Below are 21,360 nucleotides of genomic sequence, written 5' to 3'. Positions count from 1 at the left end.
GAGCTTTGGTTCCTCCCCCACTTGTGCAGCTCCTGCTCCCTGTCCAGCATTTGCAGTGAGCTTCCAGCTTTTAGATATTGCCTTGGTGTCCCCCTCCTTGGAAATGAGAAAGCATTTTGACTGCTGTGAAAATCATTGGATTAAGAAAGCATTGCCCTCCTCTGTGACCCACCCCTTCCCGCCCTCCAGAAAGAGCCCAAGTGCCTACTTACATCCTGTGTCTCCACAGTGCTCTGTGTCCTGTGGCCAAGGTGTGCAGCAGAGGCATGTGGGCTGTCTGATCGGGACACACAAAACAGCCAGAGAGAGCGAGTGCAGCCCATATACCAGACCTGAGTCGGAGCGTGTCTGCCAAGCCTCGCCATGTCCTCTCTACACTTGGAGGGCAGAGCAATGGCAAGAAGTAAGTAGAGCCATGAAGTAAGTGCACACCTGCCTGCATGTCGCTCCACCCCCTTGTCAGCATCATATCCGCACCCTATGGAGCCGGCAAAGCCATTGAACACAGTGGCATTGCTGGCTCCTTCCCAAAGTGTCGGCAGTCAGGCTCTAGGCAACTTCTGTTTGTGTCTTCCTGTGTCCTTGAATATTCCAGAGCTGGGTTCACTGAAATGGAAAAAAAAAAAAAGAAAGGAGGGGGAAAAAAAGCTTTAACATGCCTTTGGCCAAGAATATAAGCCTAGAGACAACTTTCACAGGAGGGGAGATGCGAGGAATATTTGAATCTGTCTGTTTGGATTTGGTTATTCTGTGTCAATGTGAATAGCCATAAGCTGCAAGTTGAGCTTGAGGTAAAATGTACTTTGTGGTTTTCCTCTTTCTGTGGCATTAACTGTCAGGCAGAGAAGATGAACACCCGTGTGAAATACTCTAATTAGTGTAGAATTTCCACTGGTTTCAACAGCTGATGGAATCCGCAAGAACTGTTGAGTTAATGCGGAAACAGGCCAGACTGATTTTCCCTCTACTCCACCAGTTAATGTTTGACTAGAGCAGAGAGTTGAGTGTCCATGCTGGAAAGTCTAGCCGCTGGAGGAAGAGGGCTGGAGGTAGTGTAAGACATTGGCGGGTCGTAACCCCAGTTTCCAGAACAGAATGCTACATGACAGGAGGAGGGGGACAGAATTAGAAAGCAAAGTCAGATCTGCTGACTTTGGAATGAAATAAATCACACACACTGCTAAAGAGGAAGATGGAGGCCTCCCTGGCACTAGGAGTGGCTCCCAAACCGAGGCAGTGTGGTTTGAAGGTGACTGTTTTGCGGTGTGCGCTGTTCTGGGAGCTTTCTGTCCATTGTCTCACTTTGTCTTTTGAACAACTAGATGAGGTAAGAATTATTATCAGCCCCTTTTCAGGTGGGCAGACTTCACCAGTGTCCAGGTGTCTCACATCTAGCAGCTAGAGGAAGCCACACATGATGCTGTTTGTTCTCTTAAGTCTTAGGGTTTTTCTGTTTTCTGCACCCTTTGGGATTGGCTTTCGAGCCCTGCCCTCCCCCATCCCTTCCTAGCAATGAGTCCATTCCTCCCTTTAGGAATTCCCCTTCCTGCACCTGCTGAGTCATGTCGCTCCTAGACTTATCTTTGCTCCTGTTGAGTAGTATTGGGGAGAACACCTTAAACAGTTAAAGTTCAGATGATTTGAACTTGAGCCAGATACATTATCAGGAGCTTGGATTAACATCACCGGTGTGGTCCTTATCTCAGCCCTGCCATCCACAGTCAGCTGACTCAGAGCAAGAGTTCTTCTATCTCTGAGCCTTGGCTTGCCATCTGTAGGACAGGAATGGTAGTAACCTCGGGGAGCTGTTTTGAGGAAGTTGGAAAGGACACTTATCTGTCATCAGTTGCATTCTCCAAGCTGGCAGTGTCAGATAAAGAAGTTACCTCAACTCCCTGACTCACTGGGACTTGAGGCTGTCTTTGGAATTCCTACTTCCGGTCTATCCCTCCCCCATTTTCTCTACAGACTCTTCCCGCCAAACTCAGCTCTGTGTCTCTGGTTCCAAAGCTCAGAAAGTGAGGAAGCATTCACAGACGACTCGGAAGCTAACTGCGTATACCGTAGCCAGTATTCTAGAGTTCCTGAGCCAACCATGAGGATTATAAGCTCCATTCCCAATACTTTCTGAATCCCATAGCATAGAAAACCACACCAGAAACATGCCCAGAAGCTTCTGTCTTTGCACGTATTATGCAGGTGGGCCTTTTGAAATCCTTCCTCAAATATTGCTATCAGGCTCCATATAGAAAGACTTAAGCACGATGGAGCACGCCTTTAATTCCAGCACTCAGGAGGCAGAGGCAGGTGGATCTTTGTAAGTTCCAGGCCAGTCAAAATACATAATGAGACCCTGCCTCACAGGAGGAAAAGGAGGAGGAGGAGGAGGAAGGGGAGGAGGGGTGGGGGAAAGACAATGACTTGAGATGGCCTGATAGGGTTTGTATGTAGTGAATTTATCAGAGATTAACCATGGAGAGATTGGGCTCTATAAATGATAAGAATAAAATAAAATAACATAAAATAAAAAGGAAGAAAAAAGAAACCGGTTTATCCTTCTGCTAATGTGCTTTCTTCTACTCCAAGGAAGAGTTTGAAGAGGGTGCCAGATTGAGGAAGATGGCTGGAAGCCATGAGTGGCACTGAGTGGGAGACTAAAGGTCAAGGTGGCAGCAAAGGAGAGACAGGTCCTATCGAACCCCTTGTGTTTCCTACACACGAGGCATAGTGGGAGCCTGCTCCAGCTGTTCTCACAGCGTCAGGGCTTAGCAGGGAGGTGGAAAACCACTAGGCAGCCATCATAAGTGACCACAGCAGGACCAATGCTTGCAGCGTCAGTCTCACTTTGCCTGTGCAGGATGACTTTCAGGACCAAAGATGTTCCCCTGAAAGGATCAGTTCATGCCCGCTGCACAGTGCAACCCCTCCCAGCCTGCCGAGTAGAGGTCTCTCCTCCTGTCTACCTCTGGTCTCTCTTCACAACCTCTCGCTTGGCTGCCATTTGGCCTGATCTCATCATCCCTGTGTTGGCTTATGTTACAGTGACATGTGACCAGAGGCTAGTGACACACCACAATACAACCTCCCAGGCAACCAAATGGGATACACTGGAGCTTCATCTACTGGGAAACCCCTTCCTTTCTTAGCAGGCTTTGGCAAACACTTCTTTTCCTGTTTGCCTTTTGTGTATGTCTTGTGTCTTTTGTTCATTCTTTGTATAGTGTTGAAACTCACTGGTTTGTTATTGAGATGTATTTCCTACTAAGCCCACAAGCAAATGGCACCCTTTTCCTATTAAGAAATAACCAGAGAATCTGCATTGAGAAGCACAACTTTTTTTTTTTTTTTTTAAGAGAGGGTTTCTCTGTGTAGCCTTGGCTGTCCTGGACTCACTTTGTAGACCAGGCTGGTCTCGAACTCACAGTAATCTGCCTGCCTCTGCCTCCCGAGGAGTGCTGGGATTAAAGACGTGCGCCACCATGCCTAGCCGAGAAGCACAACTTTTGCATGCTCACCCCGCAATGGTTATCAGGGATATTTTATTCAGCTGCAAGGATTGTGAACTGCACAATTCCAGACAGTACTTTTCCTATGGGGTACAATGTGAAGAGCTAGCCCCACTTGGAACTATCTAGTTCAGGGGCCCCTCACTGGTGATAGCAAGCATACGAGAACAGAGCATTTACCAAGCAGTGAACGAGGTACTTAGTGATCAGTTTTATATGACATGGCCTACTATTGAACTGCTTCCTTAACTCTTTGATGTAGTCATGTTTTATCCCATTTATTGTGAAGAAACAGGAGGCTAAGATAGGCTAATCCATCAAAGTTCTTGCATAGAAGGTGAGAATTTGAGGCCCAGGAGCCTAGCCTCTAGATCACAAACTGAGAGTTTATATTCTTGGTTACTTTCTTTCTTAGTGGTGCCACAAGCCTCCTCCTGGAGAGTTGGTGTCAATGTATTGCTCACTTTCTGGGGGTTGCAACTTCCTCCTGCGTCTAAAACCAAGATTCTCTGTACTCTGTGAGTCTGACTTAAGAATGGTAGGAAAGTTCAGAAGTTAGGGCCACTATGCCCAGCATTTAGCATAGTACCGACAGCACATAAGATAACTTTGAATGGTTGAATTTATGAATGGAGGGGCAAAAGATGGTGAGGTGCAAGGGTTGAGGAACGGGCAATGGCTGCTTCTTTGACTGAAGAATAAAGGCATTCCAGCAACTTCTGGAACAGTTAAGCAAATGTTCTTTCTGGAAGAGCAGCTGCTGTGCTTTCTTGTCACAAGGCCATGAACATGCTGTGACTTTGTAGAACTGCTCAGCTTGTTGCTGTTTGGCCCTGAACAGGAATTGGGGCCTCTTTAGGGCATATTTCAAGTTTAAGAGCATTTGTTGTGCTCAGCTAAGAGTGAGTCTCAAGTTCATCTCCTTAGAATAGAACAGTTGGACGGAGCAGCATTTCCTTGGTTAGTTGAATGATAAGATTTTCATGGTGTTTACAGCAGGGGTTGGGGCGGGGTGGGTGGTTGGAGGGAGGGCTTGGTGTGGTCAAAGTGAGAGATTAACCCTGTATTACCCACTGCCTCATTCACTTATTCAGCAGTATGTGTCAATCACCTGCAAAGTACCAGGCACTGGACATTAGGACTGGTTTGCTTTGTTTTGTGCATTAATCCCCAATCTTCAAATCCTACCACCTAAAAACCTCTCCCTGAGTCTAAGTGTCATGGTGGCCTATGCCTATAGCCTCAGACACGAGAAGGCAGGAGGGTGGCAAGTGTGAAGCCAGCCAGGGTTACATAGGGTGGCCCTGTTCAAAAAAAGAGCTAAGCCGGTAATAACTCTGTGGTAGAGCATATAGTAGCTTGGCTACCATGTGTAAGACCTTGGAAATGAAATACGAATGCTACCCACTGTACCCCTCACCCCCACACATGCTGTAGCTGCTCACCTCCATCCTTACTAAGTCTTGAGATGGCCCATTCCCCTCCTGGCTCACTTGCTCCCATGCACTCCCATTCCTTCCTCTTTCCTCCCTGATGGCTTCGAGCTCAGTAACATTATCTGTTATGGAACCCATGATGATTGCACAGAGGACCCTTAGGATTAAGCCTCAGTAGCCACCTAAGGGGCATGTGAGACCCCAAGCTGAGAGTGGCTGGCTCCCTGGCTGTCAAGCAAGGATCAGTCATCCAGCTGTGTTCTAATCCACAGCAGCGACCTGTGCCCACTGTAGATGTTAGTCAGATGAATGACTTAGGTGTTAAAGAGTGTCTCCACAGTAATGGCTCTGCCTCCTTTCCCCATGTGAGTGACTGCCTTTTATTTCTTTTAGACAATGGTAGGTGAACCCATTTGTCCTTACCTTTCTTGGGACATAAAACCACAGCAAAGCAACTCTGTGTTATCAACTTCTCCATAGGGTCTGAGATTCTTCTGCCCGTAGGCTTCCCAACAACAATAATCTGCTACTAGAAACGACAAATTATTTCATCTTTGGGGAAAAATATCCTTTAAAAAGTAGAGCCAATGAATGTCCAGTGATTTTTTTTTCTTTTCCCCATGGTTGGGGAATTATGACAAAATATGTGTTTCAAAATGAAAAACAACTTTATTATAATGTTTAAGGATTGCATTGAACGATCCTATTTAGACCATCAACCTAAAGGCAATCAACACGTTGAAGAAACGGTGCCTTAAGGGGTTTGTTTTAGGTCTCCCTCACCCTCGGATTTTGTAAGCTATTTCCGTTAGTTTCAGCACCTTGGAAGGCATGCCCCCCACACACACACACACCCCGCAGGACAATGGATGCGCTAGCCTGTTTAATCTGACACTGTGATTATTTCTTTTTTGCATCTAACACATGCCGAAATTCACAGATGCTAATGCAGTTACCTAGACATTTATTTAGTTGTGGCTTTATTAATCCAGAAAGCCTAGTGCAAATCCAGAAAACCTTCTGCAAATTGAAAAGAGGTGACTTAAGTGGCCCATTTTCTTCAAGCAGTCTTGAGGAGATTCCAGGACGGGGGGGGGGGGGGGGTGTTAGTTTTTACCAAGGCTGAATCAGCCCAGTAACATGGGCTGGATTTATTTTCTGCCATGACTTTACTAAGACACGAGTTTCCAGGAGAAAAACCTTTGTCACATGGTTCTCAGAGGATGAAAGAAGTCAATTATTTACCTGGTTTAATTTTTAGTTTCTCAGAAAGTTTTATTCTGGGTAAGTTTTCACAGTGCAATTCCCTGGCCACTGTCAAAACAGGTTTTATAATAGTTAGCTGCTCTTTAAGGAGGACAGAAAACACTTAGCGAGCAGACACTCTTGAGGAACCCTGATACTTCTGCTGGGACCTGTCACTCATTGACCCCGATCAAGCCCTGCCTGCGGGTTGGTGGGAATGTCCTGAACGTGACAAGATGTTAACTTAGGGTTAGCTGCGATTTAGATGCCCCTAAGCCCTAATTTTCCAAGTAATAATATTTTTTTCCTATGGGTAAATGTTCCTTCTTTGGAGGTCTCTGTGGTTTTTAACATTCAGCAAAAGCATTATAACTTCCTAATAGTCGCCAGTTTACTCCAAGGAACCCCAAAAACTCCAAACCCCTGAAGTTTGAGCCAGGGAACCAGGTTCAGCTGGTCCCCACTAGTTTGAAGCGGCTTAGCTTCTTCTCATCTCACTGTGACTTCGGGGTTATATTTGTGCCTCTAGAAGCTGATTAGTGACATGGCAGCCATGGAGGTCGCTTCCAAGCAGCTGGACTTCTAAGTTTCCAATGGTAAATCTGCTGGGCTGCCTTAGCAGGTGTCTTTTGCTTCCTAAAAGAACAATGACTCATGAAAGACAGGGGTGGCTATCATACGCTCCAACAAGTCCACTCCCAGGGACAGACTCAAAAGAATTGAAATCAAGTGTTCAATTATTATCTGAGTGTACATAATAGAGCCATTCACAGCAGCTCAAAGGGAAACCATCAAATGTCCAGTAACAGATGAGTGAGTGGACAAAGTGTGTCACATCCATACACTGGACTATCAGCCAGCCCTGACAGGTGATGGAGCACTGAGGCATGCTCTAGCATGGAAGAGTTTTGTCTGAAAACACTGTGCTAAGTGAGGGAAGCCTAGTAGAAAGGGGCACATGCTGGATGGGTCCCTGAATGGGAAGGCCCCAGAATAAGCAAATCCATGAATAAGGCAAGCATGGTCATAGTTGCTAGGGTCTAGGAGAAGGATGAAAGATGAGTGGCTGTTTCAAGGAGACAGGATTGGAATGATGTAAATGTTCTATCACTGGATTGTAGCAATGGCTGCACAGCATTGCATTCAAGGTAATTTAGTCGACATTTTGAGATGGCTAAACAGTCAACTTTATGTTCTTTCTTTTTTCCATTATTGATGGTGTGTGTGTGTGTGTGTGTGTGTGTGTATGTGCGCGCGCACACATGCACACATATCTGCATTCATGTGTGTGAATAAGAGTAATTGGGAGCCACGCACATATGTGGTGGTCAGAGGACAAACATTACCTTGTTTGAGAGGACCTTGTATTGTTCTCTGCTGTGTATACCCAGCTAGGTGACCCTCTAGTTCCCAGGATCTTCCTGTCTCACTTCCCCTTCCATCCCACAGGGATGCTGGGATTACAGATGCTCACACTATTCCTCCAGCTGTTATATAGGTTCTGGGGATCCAAATTCAAGTCCTCATGCTTGTATGCCAAATGCCTTTACCACTAAGTCATCTCCCAGCACCAGTATTATGCTTTTTTTTTTTTTTTTTTTTTTTGGCACACATATAAAATCATTGGGTGCATTGGGGAAGACATTCCGGAGTGAAACTGTGTCTCAAACTCAAACACCTTTGAGGCAAAGCGGATAAAAGAGAAGTCCTGCCTGTGTTGGCTAGCTAGTTTTGTGTCAACTAGAGTCGTATGAGAGAAGAGAACCTCAGTTAGAAAAGGCTTCCATAATATTGGGCTGTGGGCAAGTCTGTAAGGTACTTTCTTTTTTTAATGTATTTTATTAATTTATTCATATTACATCTCAGTTGTTATCCCATCCCTTGTATCCTCCCATTCCTCCCTCCCTCCCATTTCCCCCTTACTCCCTTCCCCTATGTCTGTGACTGAGGGGGACCTCTTCCCCCTGTATGTGCTCATAGGTTATCAAGTCTCTTCTTGGTAGCCTGCTATTCTTCCTCTGAGTGCTGCCAGGCCTCTCCATCAAGGGGACGTGGTCAAATATGGGACACCAGAGTTCATGTGAAAGTCAGTCCCCACTCAACTGTGGAGAGTGTCCTGTCCATTGGCTAGATCTGGGAAGGGGTTCAAAGTTTACTGCACGTATTGTCCTTGACTGGTGCCATAGTTTGAGAAGGACCCCTGGGCCCAGATCTGCCCATCATAATGTTCTGCTTGTAGGTTTCTAGGACCATCTGGGTCCTTCTAATCCCCATTCTCCCATGCTTCTCTCACCTAGAATCTCAGTAGGAAGTCTTCCCCTCTGTCCCACTTTCCTGGTAAGTGAAGACTTTCATGGGACATGCCCCTTGGGTCAGTGTCCAGATTAAGTGAGTATATACCATTTGACTCTTTCTGCTTCTGGGTTAAGTAAGGTACTTTCTTAATTAGTGATTGATGGGAAAGGGCCTAGCCCAGTGTCGGTGGTGCCATCCCTGGGCTGGTGGTCCAGGCTTCTGTAAGAAACCAAGCTGAGCAAGCCATAAGGTGTAAGGCAGTAAGCAGCACCCCTCCATAGCCTCTGCATCAGTTCCTGCCTCCAGGTTCCTGCTCTGTTTGAGTTCCTGTCCTGACTGCCTTTAATGATGAATAGTAATATGGAAGTATTAGCAAAATAAACCCCTTCTTCCCCCAAGAAAGAAAATGCTTTCAGAAATGATGTTTCATCACAGCAATAGAAACAGTAAATAAGACACTGCCATTATGCAGAAAAGAGAGAGAGAGAGAGAGAGAGAGAGAGAGTATGTGGCTCTCCCTAGAGCTTAAAATGAGCAATTCTGAAAGGAAGTGTGCTAATAATGCACCAAAAGCATGCTGCTGTTCAATAAACCAGGCAACAGACACTCAGTCTCAGGGTAAAAGACTCAGCAACTCTCATGGCAAAGAAGCCAGCCTTCTCCCTGCAGCTCCCTGAAGTAGTCCAAACTTAGAATGCCAGGTGACAGCGATGCTCTGGACAGGCTTTGGTGATAACACAGATGACAGAAGTCTACCTTCCAAGTGGAGTTTGTTGTTGGGGTGAAACATGCCACTTCTTCTGTTTTCCTTGGCTGGATCATGGAAGTAATCAGCGTGACAGGGCGAGTGAGTTGGCTCTAGCAGTTCCAGGTTCTTCATCTCAGAATTGGAGATGATAGACTTTGCTCTTTCACACTGCCCAGGTGTCCCCTTTACTGCCCATTCTTGGTGCTCAGATAGCTCCTTTCTGAGAGCCAGGGACCGTCCTGATCATGGCCACCCTGGCCCATCAGGACTAACCTTCAGTTGGAACTGGGTGAATATTTGTTGGAAGACTAGAGCTGAGAGCAGCCCACCTGCCAGAGGTCAGGCTGTCAGACCACACACACAACTGAAAGCGGCTTCATTGAGAGTGGAAATAGATATCCTGGAATAGAAAATAGAGCAAACCAACACAATCTGCAAGAGAGTACTTTAATTCTTTTATGAGATCTGTTGAACAACTAGGCAGGAGATGACCCTCCTAGGCCTGGAGGTGTTTCGACGCCACCTTGGCGATCATGGGCCACAATCTCTCCTTTCCTCTTTTCTTTTCTCTTCTCCTTACTTCTTTCTTCTCCTCTGCTTCCTTCTTTTTTTTTTTTTTCTTTTCTTTTTTTTTTTTTTTTAGACATGGGTTCTCTGTGTAACTCTGGCTGTCCTGGAACTTGCTAAATAGACCCGGGTAGCCTCAAACTTAGAAATCTGCCTGTCTCTGCCTCCTAAGTGCTGAAATTAAATGTGTTTGTCACCTTGCCTAGTGTTTCTTTCCTCATTTCTCACCTCTCCAACCTCCTCCCTTCTTGTACTCCCTTCCTCTCCCCCCTCTCTCCCCCCTCTCATTCTTCATATCTTTCTTTCTCCCTCTCTCAATTTTTCTCTCCCTCTCCCTTTTCCTTCCCTTCCTATATTTTCCTCAGGAATAGGGATTGATCCCAGAGTCCTAAACATGATAGGCAAGTGTCTACCACTAGCAATAGATTCAGTGTTTGAGTGAGTGATGAATTTTAAAAGGCCTTGAAAACTTCATCCAAGCTGGTGTTCATCCCTTCATCCTTTCATTTCTTCATTCAGACACACATGTACAGAAAGCACATCCTTGCGCCAGGAATATAGTTTACAGGTGCCTAGATAGAAACAGTAAACACTTAGGGATCCCACCACTTAACAGCTGTCTGGCTAAGTCATCAAACAACTGCAAGAATGCGAGCTTGCAGCTGTGGGAAACTTCATCTCACCCTACCCCATTTGTCTTTTGCAGTGCACCAAGACGTGTGGTGAAGGCTCGCGGTACCGACAGCTGGTCTGTGTAGCAGAAGACCAAAGTGAGGTGCACAGCGCCCACTGTGACTCGGACCAGCGGCCTCCAGACCATGAGGCCTGCAGCTTGCAGCCCTGCGAGTATGTGTGGATCACAGGAGAGTGGTCTGAGGTACTGTCCTGGGCAATCTGTGATGGCTCCACTAGAGAGATAAAAGGGAATTACTATAGGGGATGAAATTTTAAAGGATGCCTTCCGGTGACAGCAGAAGGCATATTTTGAGGCTGGGGAGAAAGCTAAGTGAGTAAAAGTGTTTTCAGTGCAAGCGTGAGGACCTGAGTTCGAATCCCCAGAGCCCATATAGAACCTGGACATGATGATTTGACCATATGTAACATCAGCGCTCCTACTGGGAGATGGGAAGGAAAGAAAAGAAAATACATAGAAGTATATGGTCCAGCTAGCCTGTTTATGCAAAGGAAGGACAAGAGATAGAGACTCTATATCTAAACAAGGTGGAAGGTGAGAACCAACACGCAAGGTTGTCCCCTGACCAACACAGACCCTGTGGCATGTGCACACCACATTACACAAAAGAACTTGCATACACACCTACATAAGCACACAGGTCATAGAGAAACACACACATACTAAAAAATAAAAACAGTATCTTAGCGTCAAGGAGATGCTCGGTAGAGGTAAGGACTGTGACAGGCTGGCTCTTGCCATGTGACCGGGCACTCTTCTGCTGTGGTGATAATAGTTGTTCACAAATACACATCCGCTATTCCCCAACTGGAGTTCTCAGAAAAGGTCACAAGTCTGGACTTCCATGTGTGGTCTCTCACCTTGGGAAGGAGGCCTGATATTTCTATTTGAAAACACTGTATAGGTAAATACCAAATGTTTCCTGCAGCTCAGGTGTGGGTTGCCAATGTGAGCACCTTGGTCCCAGCAAATCAAAGGGATGTTCTGTGATATCTAATGGCCCTCAAGCCTCCTTTTCCTCTCTAGGTTCTGGAGGGCAATGCCTACATAGACACCTTTAGTTGTTAATAATCCCATACCGTTAGTAACATGATTACCTCCTAATCTTCAAACTCCATGCTACTTCAAAGAACTCAAAAGCATTGCAATTGCCCAAAAGAGCACAGAGATTCAAAATGGACGCACTTTGGTTCCGAGCAGAGGTGATAGCAAGGTAACATACATGTTCACATGGGCTCTCTTCGCGTAGACCAGAAAGTTCACCCCAAATGGCATGAGGATTTCCCTCCAGGTGATGTATGTGCTGTGTGTGGAAGTGTGTTTGTCCTCCCATCTGTACTCTACAGCACTGATTTTTCATTCTCTAAGAAGACATTTGTCAATGTTAAAAAACATGTCTGGTTGCCACAGCCAGGACAGGGGATGTCATCACACAGTGATGGGCAGTGCACCAGGCATGCCCGCAGCACACACTTGTATACCTGAGGTTCAGAGAAAAGCTCTGCCTGGATCCTCCTGGCCATCCAATCTAGCCAGTGAGTTCAAGATTCAGTGAGAAACTAAATCAAAAACTACAGTGTAGTGTGCTAGAAGAAAACGTCCAGCGTTGAACTTTGGCTACTACATATGTACTGATGATCATGCATGCAGGCATGTGCGCACACACATGTGCACAAAGAGTGAAGATAGAACATTAGGATGTGCGTTTATACAATGGCCAGGCAGGTGAGTCCAAATGAGTGTTCAGAAAATTCCTCTACTGGCTTGAGGCAAAAGCTTCCAGCCTTTCAGATCCCAACAAGGAAAGGCTGGGGGAGGGGTTCTCTGGGTACACTTCCTCTCTTCTCGTCCCTTGTTTTTCTGCTCCTCATCAGGCACAGCCTCCAACTTCTGGCTATTGCAAGAGGCCCACCTCTCCTGGCTCTCAGCACAGGGAGTTCTCCCTTGCCCTTTCCTTTTGTCCCTCCACAGGTCTCTCCATCTCTGTGCCTTCTGGTTCCTGGTGGACTCCCCTTCTTGGCTCTGGTCCCATTCTATCTAGCTGTAGTTGTTATGGCTCCCACTCAGCCAAGACTGGCATCTTCTTGGTCAGCCTCTTGTATGGGGCCTTATTATGCTGAGAGACTTTCGTTCTCTTTCTAAGAGTCATGCTAAATCAGTAGCCTTTATGCAACCTCAGTCATCAACAGATGAAAGGACGCCTTTGCATGTGCATGTGTGTGTATATACATGTTCATGCATGCATGTGCGTAAGTGTGTGTGGAGGTCAAAAGGACGGCCTCAAACATTATTCTTCTGGCACCATCCAGCCTTTTTCTGTCTTGGACACTAGGTTTCTTGTTACACTGGAAGTCACCAAGTAGGCTGGGCTGACTTGACAGCAAGCCCCATGGATCAACCCATCCTCTGCCTCCACAGTGCTAGGATTACATGTGCGTGCTGCCATTTCTGGCTTCTTCTTCATGGCTTCTGGGGTCAAAGTCAACTCCTTTTCACTGCACAGCAAGCACTTGACTCACTGGGATATCTCCTCAGGCCCTGAATAACATCTTTTGGAACATAGGTTTCTAAACTTCCACAGGGCTTTAAGTACGTTATGAATGGAAAACAAACCCACATATTTTTATAGCAAAGGATTAGAAACATATTTGGGCATAAACACAAGGACCACAGGACCATGGGCTTCAAGGGCACAGACAAGGAGAGGTTGGTCCCGGAACTCTTTCTAGAAACCATACTTGAAGATGCTAAAGCAAGGCATTCCTTCACTCTGGGACCTTTGCTGCCAGGGAGTTCTATGTGTTTTTTCCTCAACATTCACCCCACCTGAGTGTGCAAGGCCTAGAACAGACTTGTGAAGAGAAGCTGTAAAGAAAATGTGCATCTTCAGCATGAAGTCTGAAACACAGGGGTGTTTGTGTTGCTTCGTTGTCACGTTCAAGTTAGAACAGGAAACTTTCCCCATGAAGAGCTTTACACACATGGCCACAGCATGGGGAATCTACCTGCTGTACAGCTGCCACTCACACACTTCAAAACCCTGGCCTGGGGGAGCTGGAAGCCATCAACTGTTTCACAGCACTGCTGTCCACTGGCCCATAGTGTCTAATTGTTCTGGATGCTTTTCAAGGGTCTAGAGGCTTCTGACCATGTTTCTGGATCAGGTTCATTGGCAACTGTGTGTCTCCTGAGATGTACAAATACCAAGCAGGCTGCTTTTTTGCTTTTGCTTTGGTGAAGCTGGGGTCCTAGCATCTGCTTTCTCTAGTGTGCAGCCTTGAGGAAGAAGTCAGGACAGACTGAGACCCTGAAGGCATGAGGTCATACCTCTAGACCACCCACAGTTCAGCTAGGTGGAGCTTGTCAACATAGCTCTACCCTGAGACACTGGGGTAGCCTGAAGTCCCCTGGCCAGGAGTCAGCTGGGTCCTCCAGCATGTGAGCGGCAGCAGCCAAGGGAGGAAGGAATAAGGATGGCACATTTCCAGGTCTCCAGCCAGCTGCGAGGGAGGGAGCAGGGATGCTCAGCATGCCTCTGGCAGACTTTCTTCTGTCTTGTTGCTAGGATTTTTTCCGAGGCCAGCCCAGAAAGGTTAAAGGAAAAGAAAAGGGAGTGGCTTAAAGCCACAGGCCAAGAGATGCCAGGCAGATATGGTGACTTTTAATTATCCTTGGGGATTAGTGAAAATTGGTCCCTTGTGCCCCAAAAACATGACATATATGTGACATGCTATCTCCAGGAGCTCCTCTCATGCTCTACAGAGCCCACAGTCTGGGAAAGACTTTGAGTGTGTGCAGTGCCTTTATAAAGAACAGCAACTACTCAATGACACTGTCTACAGTGTCATCTGAACAACACAGATTGTAACTTAGTTTTATCATTTATATTAGCATATGTTAATTATAAATTAAAATGGGCTTCATTATGACAATTTCATCTAATTACTTTCTCTTGCTCTCTCCTATTCCCTCTCTCGTCCCTACTAGTCCCTCTTCTAGTAGGTGTGTGTGTGTGTGTGTGTGTGTGTGTGTGTTAGAGTTTCACTAGTGTTACTTACTGGAGCATGGGTGAGAAACTACAGAAGCTAATGGTAGGCTACACCACTGAAGAAAATGATTCTCTCCCAGAAGCCATTAATTTCATACAGACCCTCTAAGAGGGGTGGGACTTGTGCACACCTCCTCCCCTCCATAGCCAGATGCTGACAGCTCAATCTTGTGCAACTCAAATGTAGCTCATCACAGCTACTGTGCATTCAAGAGTGCCACAGCCATGCCGTGCCCAGACGGTTGCAGCATTCCTTGGAACTCTGCTCACCCTCTGGCTCTTACATTCCCTCCCTTCTGCCCTCCCCTCCCTCATCTTCCCTGAGCCCTGGAAGCAGGAATAGGATGTCTTATTTGTGGCTGAGTACCCAACAATCTCTTTTTATTCCCTGCACTTTGCCCAATTATGAATCTCTGTAATTACTGCAAAAAGAAGCATCTCTCACCAGAGCTGACAGTGGTACTAAACCATGGACATAAATATAATTATGTCACATCCACCAGTGCCCAAATGACACATTGGTGGTGTATGAGTAAAACTATTATTGGCAGTTCTCCCCACCTGCAGAGCACATTGCATCACTGGGAAAAATAAGGAGGAAGCTCCCAGCCCAATTCCAGCCTGGCTTCCCTCGGTCCTTTGGCCAAAGTGTATGGTGTCCTTAGTCAGTATGGTCTTACCTTCTACTTATGGTGGACACCCAACCACAGCAGCAAATGACATGGAAATCTTCCTGACCAAAAACTCACAGGGGGGGTAGTCCACCTCATCATTTGAGATTTTCATTTTGTTATCTGTAGTTTATGGGGTCCACTCGTAACCAGCCCACCTCATCCCCGCTATGATCCCTTTTTAGTTTCCTGGTTTCTATACATACTCCCTCCCACATAAACATACATATGTAAAAATTAGAAGCCAGCACCTACTATGAAAGGTGACATGCAATATTTGTCTTTTTGAGTCTGGGTTACCTCACTTTATATAAGGTTTTCCAATTCTATCCATTTTCCTGCAGATTTAATAATTTCATGTTTATTAACGGCTGGCCTAAGTTCCATTGTATATGTGCACTCTATTTTCCTGATGATTTTATTGTTGATTTTAAAATTATGTGTATATGCATGCGTCTGTGTGAGGCTGTGCACCTGAACGTAGCATTCAGCAAGGCCAAAAGAGAATGTCAGATACAGTGGAGCTGGCGCTACAGAGATGGTTGTGAGTCACCTGCTGAGGGTGTTGGGAATCAAACTCTAGCTCTGCAGGAACAGTGCATGCAGCTAACGAAGAGGCCATCTCTCCAGCCCTTGCTCCATATAGTCACAATCTACTCTTCACTCTCTAAGCTGATTTCACTCCTGCCTATTGTGACTAGAGCAGGCACAAGCATGAGTGTGCACATACTCGGGTGCTAAGATATAAAGTCCTTTGGGCATATTTCCAGAACAGCATATCTGGGTAATGTGGTGGTGCTAGTTTTTGTGTTTTGGGAAAACTTCTACACTGATTTCCCTAGTGGCTGCATCAGTTTACCCTCACCATAGTGAGCAAGGCATTTCCAATTTCTACACCCTCGCCAGCATTTGTTTACATTTGTAGAAATTCTGACATGGAGAGATGAAATCTCAAGACTTTTAATATGTATTCCCCTAGTGGCAAATGATGCTGAACACTTAAAAGCTTACTGGCTGTTAATTTTGTTTGTTTGTTTGTTTGGCTGGTTGGTTGTTGGTTGGTTGATTTTTCAAGGTAGGATTTCTCTGTGAAATCCTGGCTGTCCTCCAACTTGCTTTGTAGACTAGGCTGGCCTTGAACTCAGAGATTTGTGGCCTTTGCCTTTCAAGGGATAGGATTAAAGGTATGCAAAACCACCAACTGACATTATTGTTTATTTTGAAAATTCTCTCTTCATATCCAGAGCCCATTTTCAACTGGGTTCTTTGATTTGCTTGTTTGCTCAATTTTTTTTAATTCCTTAGATAGTCTTTATAGTAATTCTTTGTCAAGTGTATAGCTGACAAAGATTTTCTCTCATTCTGTAGACTGTTTCTTAATTCAATTAATTGTTTCCATTTCATGAGGTCTCATTGTTGAATTTATTTTCTGAGTGACTGAACTGCTGATCAGGAAGTCTTTACCTATGTCTATATTTTGTAGTGTAGTCTTTTTCTAATTTTTCATAAATTAATTGTAGAGTTTGGAGTCTTACATTAAGGTCTTTGGAAGATTTGATGTTGATTTTATGCAAAGTGAGTGATAGGGTCTAGTTTCATTCATCTAACCTATAGAAATCCAGTTTTCTCAGTACCGTCTTTTGAATAGGCTGCTGCCTTACTAATGTGTGTTTTTGACACCTTTGTCAAAGATAATAATTTTTGTGTCTGTTTCCATCTTGGATATTGATTTATCATTATCTTTTTGTTGTTGTGTCTTTTACCATATACTTACAATAAAAGTCACACGATGACATGACTTAGAAAGAAAAGAAAGCAGAAAGATGACTTAGTGGCCAAACACACAACTAAGGAGAGAAGAGAGGAGGCAACTGAGGGGAGAGTGGATGTGCAGACAGAGCCCCACAGAGAGCCAGAACCTGAATGAGGGCTCTGAAGTCTTCTTCAGGGCAAGGGTTTGCACTGCCACTCTGAGAATGTGACTCACAGGTTGGCTGCAGGCCGCTCTCTCCTCCCTACATCTGGTGGGTTTCTGGCATGGTATTAGAGGTCCAGAAAGGGAGAGTTTGATACAGATGGGTACCTCTATCCTTCTCTGGGAGCCCCCGAAAGAGAAGGGTTTTGAAATTCAGACCAGGAAAGCCCTAGTTTGAGGAGTGTCCTGTCCTGCAGGGCTTGCTGTGGCCTGAGATGAAATGTTGAGCAGATAAGGAAGAGAGAGCATTCTGCAGCCTGCACGAGAGGGCAAACTTGGTGTGGAGGGTGGGGGCCTTCTGTGGCTGCCACAGGAAAGCCCTGGAACATCCCCTCTCGACCTCTCTCTTCTCAGTGCTCAGTGACCTGTGGAAAAGGCTACAGGCAAAGGCTGGTCTCCTGCAGTGAGATCTATACCGGCAAGGAGAATTATGAATACAGCTACCAAACCACCGTGAATTGTCCAGGCACGCAGCCACCCAGCGTGCATCCCTGCTACCTGAGGGACTGTCCTGTCTCAGCCACCTGGAGAGTTGGTAACTGGGGCAGTGTAAGTAGGGGGCTGGGCTGTCAGCTCTGAAATCTCAAACCTTCTCTGAAACCCTCCTGCCTCCCTACAGCTTGGCATGGCTGATAGAAGAAAAAGAACTTTCCAAATGTGAACAGTTGAAAGTCCATCCTACTCCATCCCAGGAAAATGCAAATTGCCAAGTTTTGTGCCTTAGGTTCCCCCCCCCCCATGAAATCAGTTAATATAGAAAAAGCACTTAGATTATTGTGGCTAATTTTATGTTACATTTCCTGTTTTGTTTTGTTTTGTTTTGTTTTCCTACATGTTTGCTACTCTACTCTTTTTTCCAACATACCTTTACACTCTGGCGTCTCCTAAGAGCCGAATCTCCTAAGAGTCGCACAGGACGCATTTTGGCTGCTTCCATTGCTAAAGACTCTATGCTGTAATCTGTCTGTGTAGAGAGAACTTTGTTTACTAGGGACAAAAAACAGAATTCTAAATTGAGTCTATCTGGGAAAGCCGTTGACAGAGTCTCCTGACTTTGGGCTACAGAGCTCTCAGGCAAAAGCGTGTGATATGATGAAAGTCATTAGGATTTGAATCCCAGCTTCACGAGGGCCTTGAATAAATTCCTTAACATCTGACACCAGATCTTCCATCTGTAAAAACAAGTAACGGCTGGACTGTCTCATGGGGTTGGTACGCAGTTTAAGTGGGAGGAGAATGTGTGTTTAACTACAAACAGTATGCCACACGTGTATATATGTTTTATATAGAAATGTGCATTCTATACATTTATAGTATGTGTGTTGTATATATATATGTATATGTAACGCTTAAATGCATACATGTAAAGCTTCACACAACAGCTGGTCTTAGTAAGGAATCAGGAAATGCCATTTGTCCACCGCACAGCCCAGGGCTCCAACCTTCAGGTCATTAGATGCTTACACCTCCCGGGTGCCAGAGCCACCCAGTTACTCTCCTTTGCCTTCCAGTGCTCGGTGTCCTGCGGCGTGGGTGTCATGCATAGGTCTGTGCAGTGTTTAACAAACGAAGACCAACCCAGCCACTTGTGCCCCACCGATCTAAAGCCAGAAGAACTAAAAACCTGTCGCAATGCTTATAATTGTAAGTCACTTGACTGAAGCCTTCTTTGTCACAGAAGGCAAAGCTTCTCTGCTCATCTAGTGGTCTGTCCTCTTTAGAAATGTAGTGATTCTCTGTGTGATTGGGGGATGTGTTTGTGCCATCCAGGCAGGCTGGGGTGGGGTGGGGTGGGGTGGTGCGCTTGTGAACTCAAGTGTTTAGAGGTCAGGGATTGACCTTAAGTGTCTTCCTCAGTCGCTCTCCACCTTCCTATTGAGGCAACATTGCTCCTTGGGCCTAGAGCTCCAGTCGCCCGTGGACCTTCAGTCTCTTCCTGTCTCCGTCTCCCCAGCTCAAGGACTACGCGACACGCATTCACAGCCAGCTTTTCTGTGTGGGTTTTGATTTGTCCTTTATGATTTGTCCTCCCTAGGTGAGTTGCCCCAGAACTGCAAGGAGGTGAAAAGACTCAATGGCGCCACTGGAGATGGGGAATATTTCCTGGCCGTTAGAGGGAAGCCCCTAAAGGTGGGTGTTGAAATCAGTGGGTCATCGCTGGCGACCGTTTTCCCGGTAAGCTCTGCGCTCACCGCTCTTTCCCGAGTGTCTCTGTTGCATTTTTTCCCCCTCGTGTTTCTTGTAGGTATTCTGCGCAGGGATGCATTCTGACTATCCCAAGGAGTATGTGACACTGGCCCACGGTGACTCCGAGAATTTCTCCGAAGTCTACGGGCACAGGTAGGAGGCTCGGTCCCAGAAGAGCTTCGATGCCTGGAGGTCCCTAGAGAAAACTTGCTGGGTCTTAACCACAACACTCTCTCCATGGCTTAGGTTGCACAACCCAACAGAATGCCCCTATAACGGGAGCCGACGAGACGACTGCCATTGCCGGAAGGATTACACAGCTGCTGGCTTTTCCAGTTTCCAGAAAATCCGAATCGACTTGACCAGCATGCAGATTATAAGTAAGTTCGGTGAAGCAAGCCTCGGCAGTGCGCACCTCCTCTCAGGCGGGTAGCTACGGAAGGGAAGTCACACAGGGTGAGCACAGGCCAGCAGTGACAACCCTACTACATCCTTCTCTGGCCAAGGTTTTGTCCACTGTGCTTAGAGCGGAACTCGAGCGCCTGGAGTGTGGCTGGCGTAGGTCAGGTCTACATCGAATTTGCATTGAATGGGGGCCTCAGAAGGCCCAACATGCATCGGTGATACGTCCGTGAACAAATATTTATCTCTTATTTTCCCTCATTCCTAGTAAACGTGGCCTTGGGGCCAGGGTTGTAAGGTCATGAAGGGGTTAGACACTGGGTGTCTATATAGGTAAAGCAATAGAGCAGGAAGAAGCTTCTAGAACAGAAGAAACAGCAGTAGGAAACCCCGTAGCAAAGTCATTTGTAGGACACATTTGCCTCCAGATGGCTCTCCCCGCACAGAGCACACGCACACATAGGCAGAAAACTAATTTTATCTGATTGTTGATTTATGGAAGAAAAATGGATCCAGAATTACCTTCCCTAACAAGCCTACGCATGGTCTGATTTCATACTCCGGCCAGCACTCTCGTTCTACTGGGCACATTAATCATTAGAGCCAGTAAAGACAGATAAAGTATCTAAACACACTCTCTCGAATAGAGGAAGAACTGAAATAATGAAGAATTAATTTTTTTCTCATTAACATTGCACCCGTAATATTGCCCTGGTCTCCTCTTGAGTTAGATTAAGTGTGATCTGTGCCAAGGTATTTTTTATTTGCTGTCAGCTATATAGATTAGAGCTAGATGCAGTGGGTCTGCAGTTTCTTTGTTGAGAAAAATGCCCCACCTTTAGATCATCATGGAGGGATGGGGCTCATGACCCTGTGGCCCTAGCAACCATGGCCTTTGATCCTACCCCCACTGTGGACCTATAGGCAGTAAGTTGCTAAGGGAGGGAGACACATTTTCTTTAGTGGTGTAGCCATGGGTAAGTTGCCCTTAAAAATGACCCTTCAACCATGTTCCTGTAAGCGACTACAATGAAACTTATTGGGTCCCACACAAAGGAGATGGTAAAATACTCAGGAAGGGGAAGGAGTTGCGTGGGCATGGAGGGAGACAACAGAAGGTAATGGGGCGACTATGGTCAAAAGATATTATAAGTGTGCATATGTGTGCATAACGATGCCATAACCCATTGTTAGATGTAATTAATATATGCTCCTGAAAGCTTTAAAAAGAGAAAGACCCCAGCAAAGAGCTACTGAAGTGACCAAGGATGTCTTTGCTTGAAATCAGGAGGAGTCTCAGATTTCTTTCCCACAAAAGCAGGCTTTGCTGTGGAAAGGATTAGGCCTGCAGCCATTCCTGAAAGGGCAGAAAGATTAAAAAAAAAAAAAAAAAAAAAGCAAGTAAGCAAAAAAATCTGCCCAGCCAGCACAGCCACCACCTGCAGCCCTTCTGCAGCTCGGTGTTTATCCTCCTGTGTATTTGTGGAGCTGTGAGGAGCAGCAACGGGGTTAGAAAACTGTGGGTCAACACTGGTTTTAGTGGCTTCCTTTTTGCCTTTTTAAACTATAAGCTAGCCCCGGACTTG

General features: G+C 45.9%; 1 protein-coding gene across 1 annotated transcript in view; it reads left to right on the top strand.

The window, feature by feature from the left end:
* Positions 1 to 21,360, top strand: part of Adamts9 (ADAM metallopeptidase with thrombospondin type 1 motif 9) — a 164,078-nt gene that overhangs the window by 121,640 nt on the left and 21,078 nt on the right. Inside the window, exons 30-36 of the mRNA XM_051154938.1 lie at positions 230 to 403; positions 10,504 to 10,674; positions 17,540 to 17,734; positions 18,697 to 18,829; positions 19,221 to 19,315; positions 19,431 to 19,525; positions 19,619 to 19,752. Coding sequence (XP_051010895.1) covers positions 230 to 403; positions 10,504 to 10,674; positions 17,540 to 17,734; positions 18,697 to 18,829; positions 19,221 to 19,315; positions 19,431 to 19,525; positions 19,619 to 19,752 — 997 coding nt within the window. The remainder of the gene's footprint in view (positions 1 to 229; positions 404 to 10,503; positions 10,675 to 17,539; positions 17,735 to 18,696; positions 18,830 to 19,220; positions 19,316 to 19,430; positions 19,526 to 19,618; positions 19,753 to 21,360) is intronic.

This window comes from Acomys russatus, chromosome 13 (assembly GCF_903995435.1).
Source record: "Acomys russatus chromosome 13, mAcoRus1.1, whole genome shotgun sequence".
NCBI lineage: Eukaryota > Metazoa > Chordata > Mammalia > Rodentia > Muridae > Acomys > Acomys russatus.
This window is presented reverse-complemented; position numbering and strand designations above follow the sequence as displayed.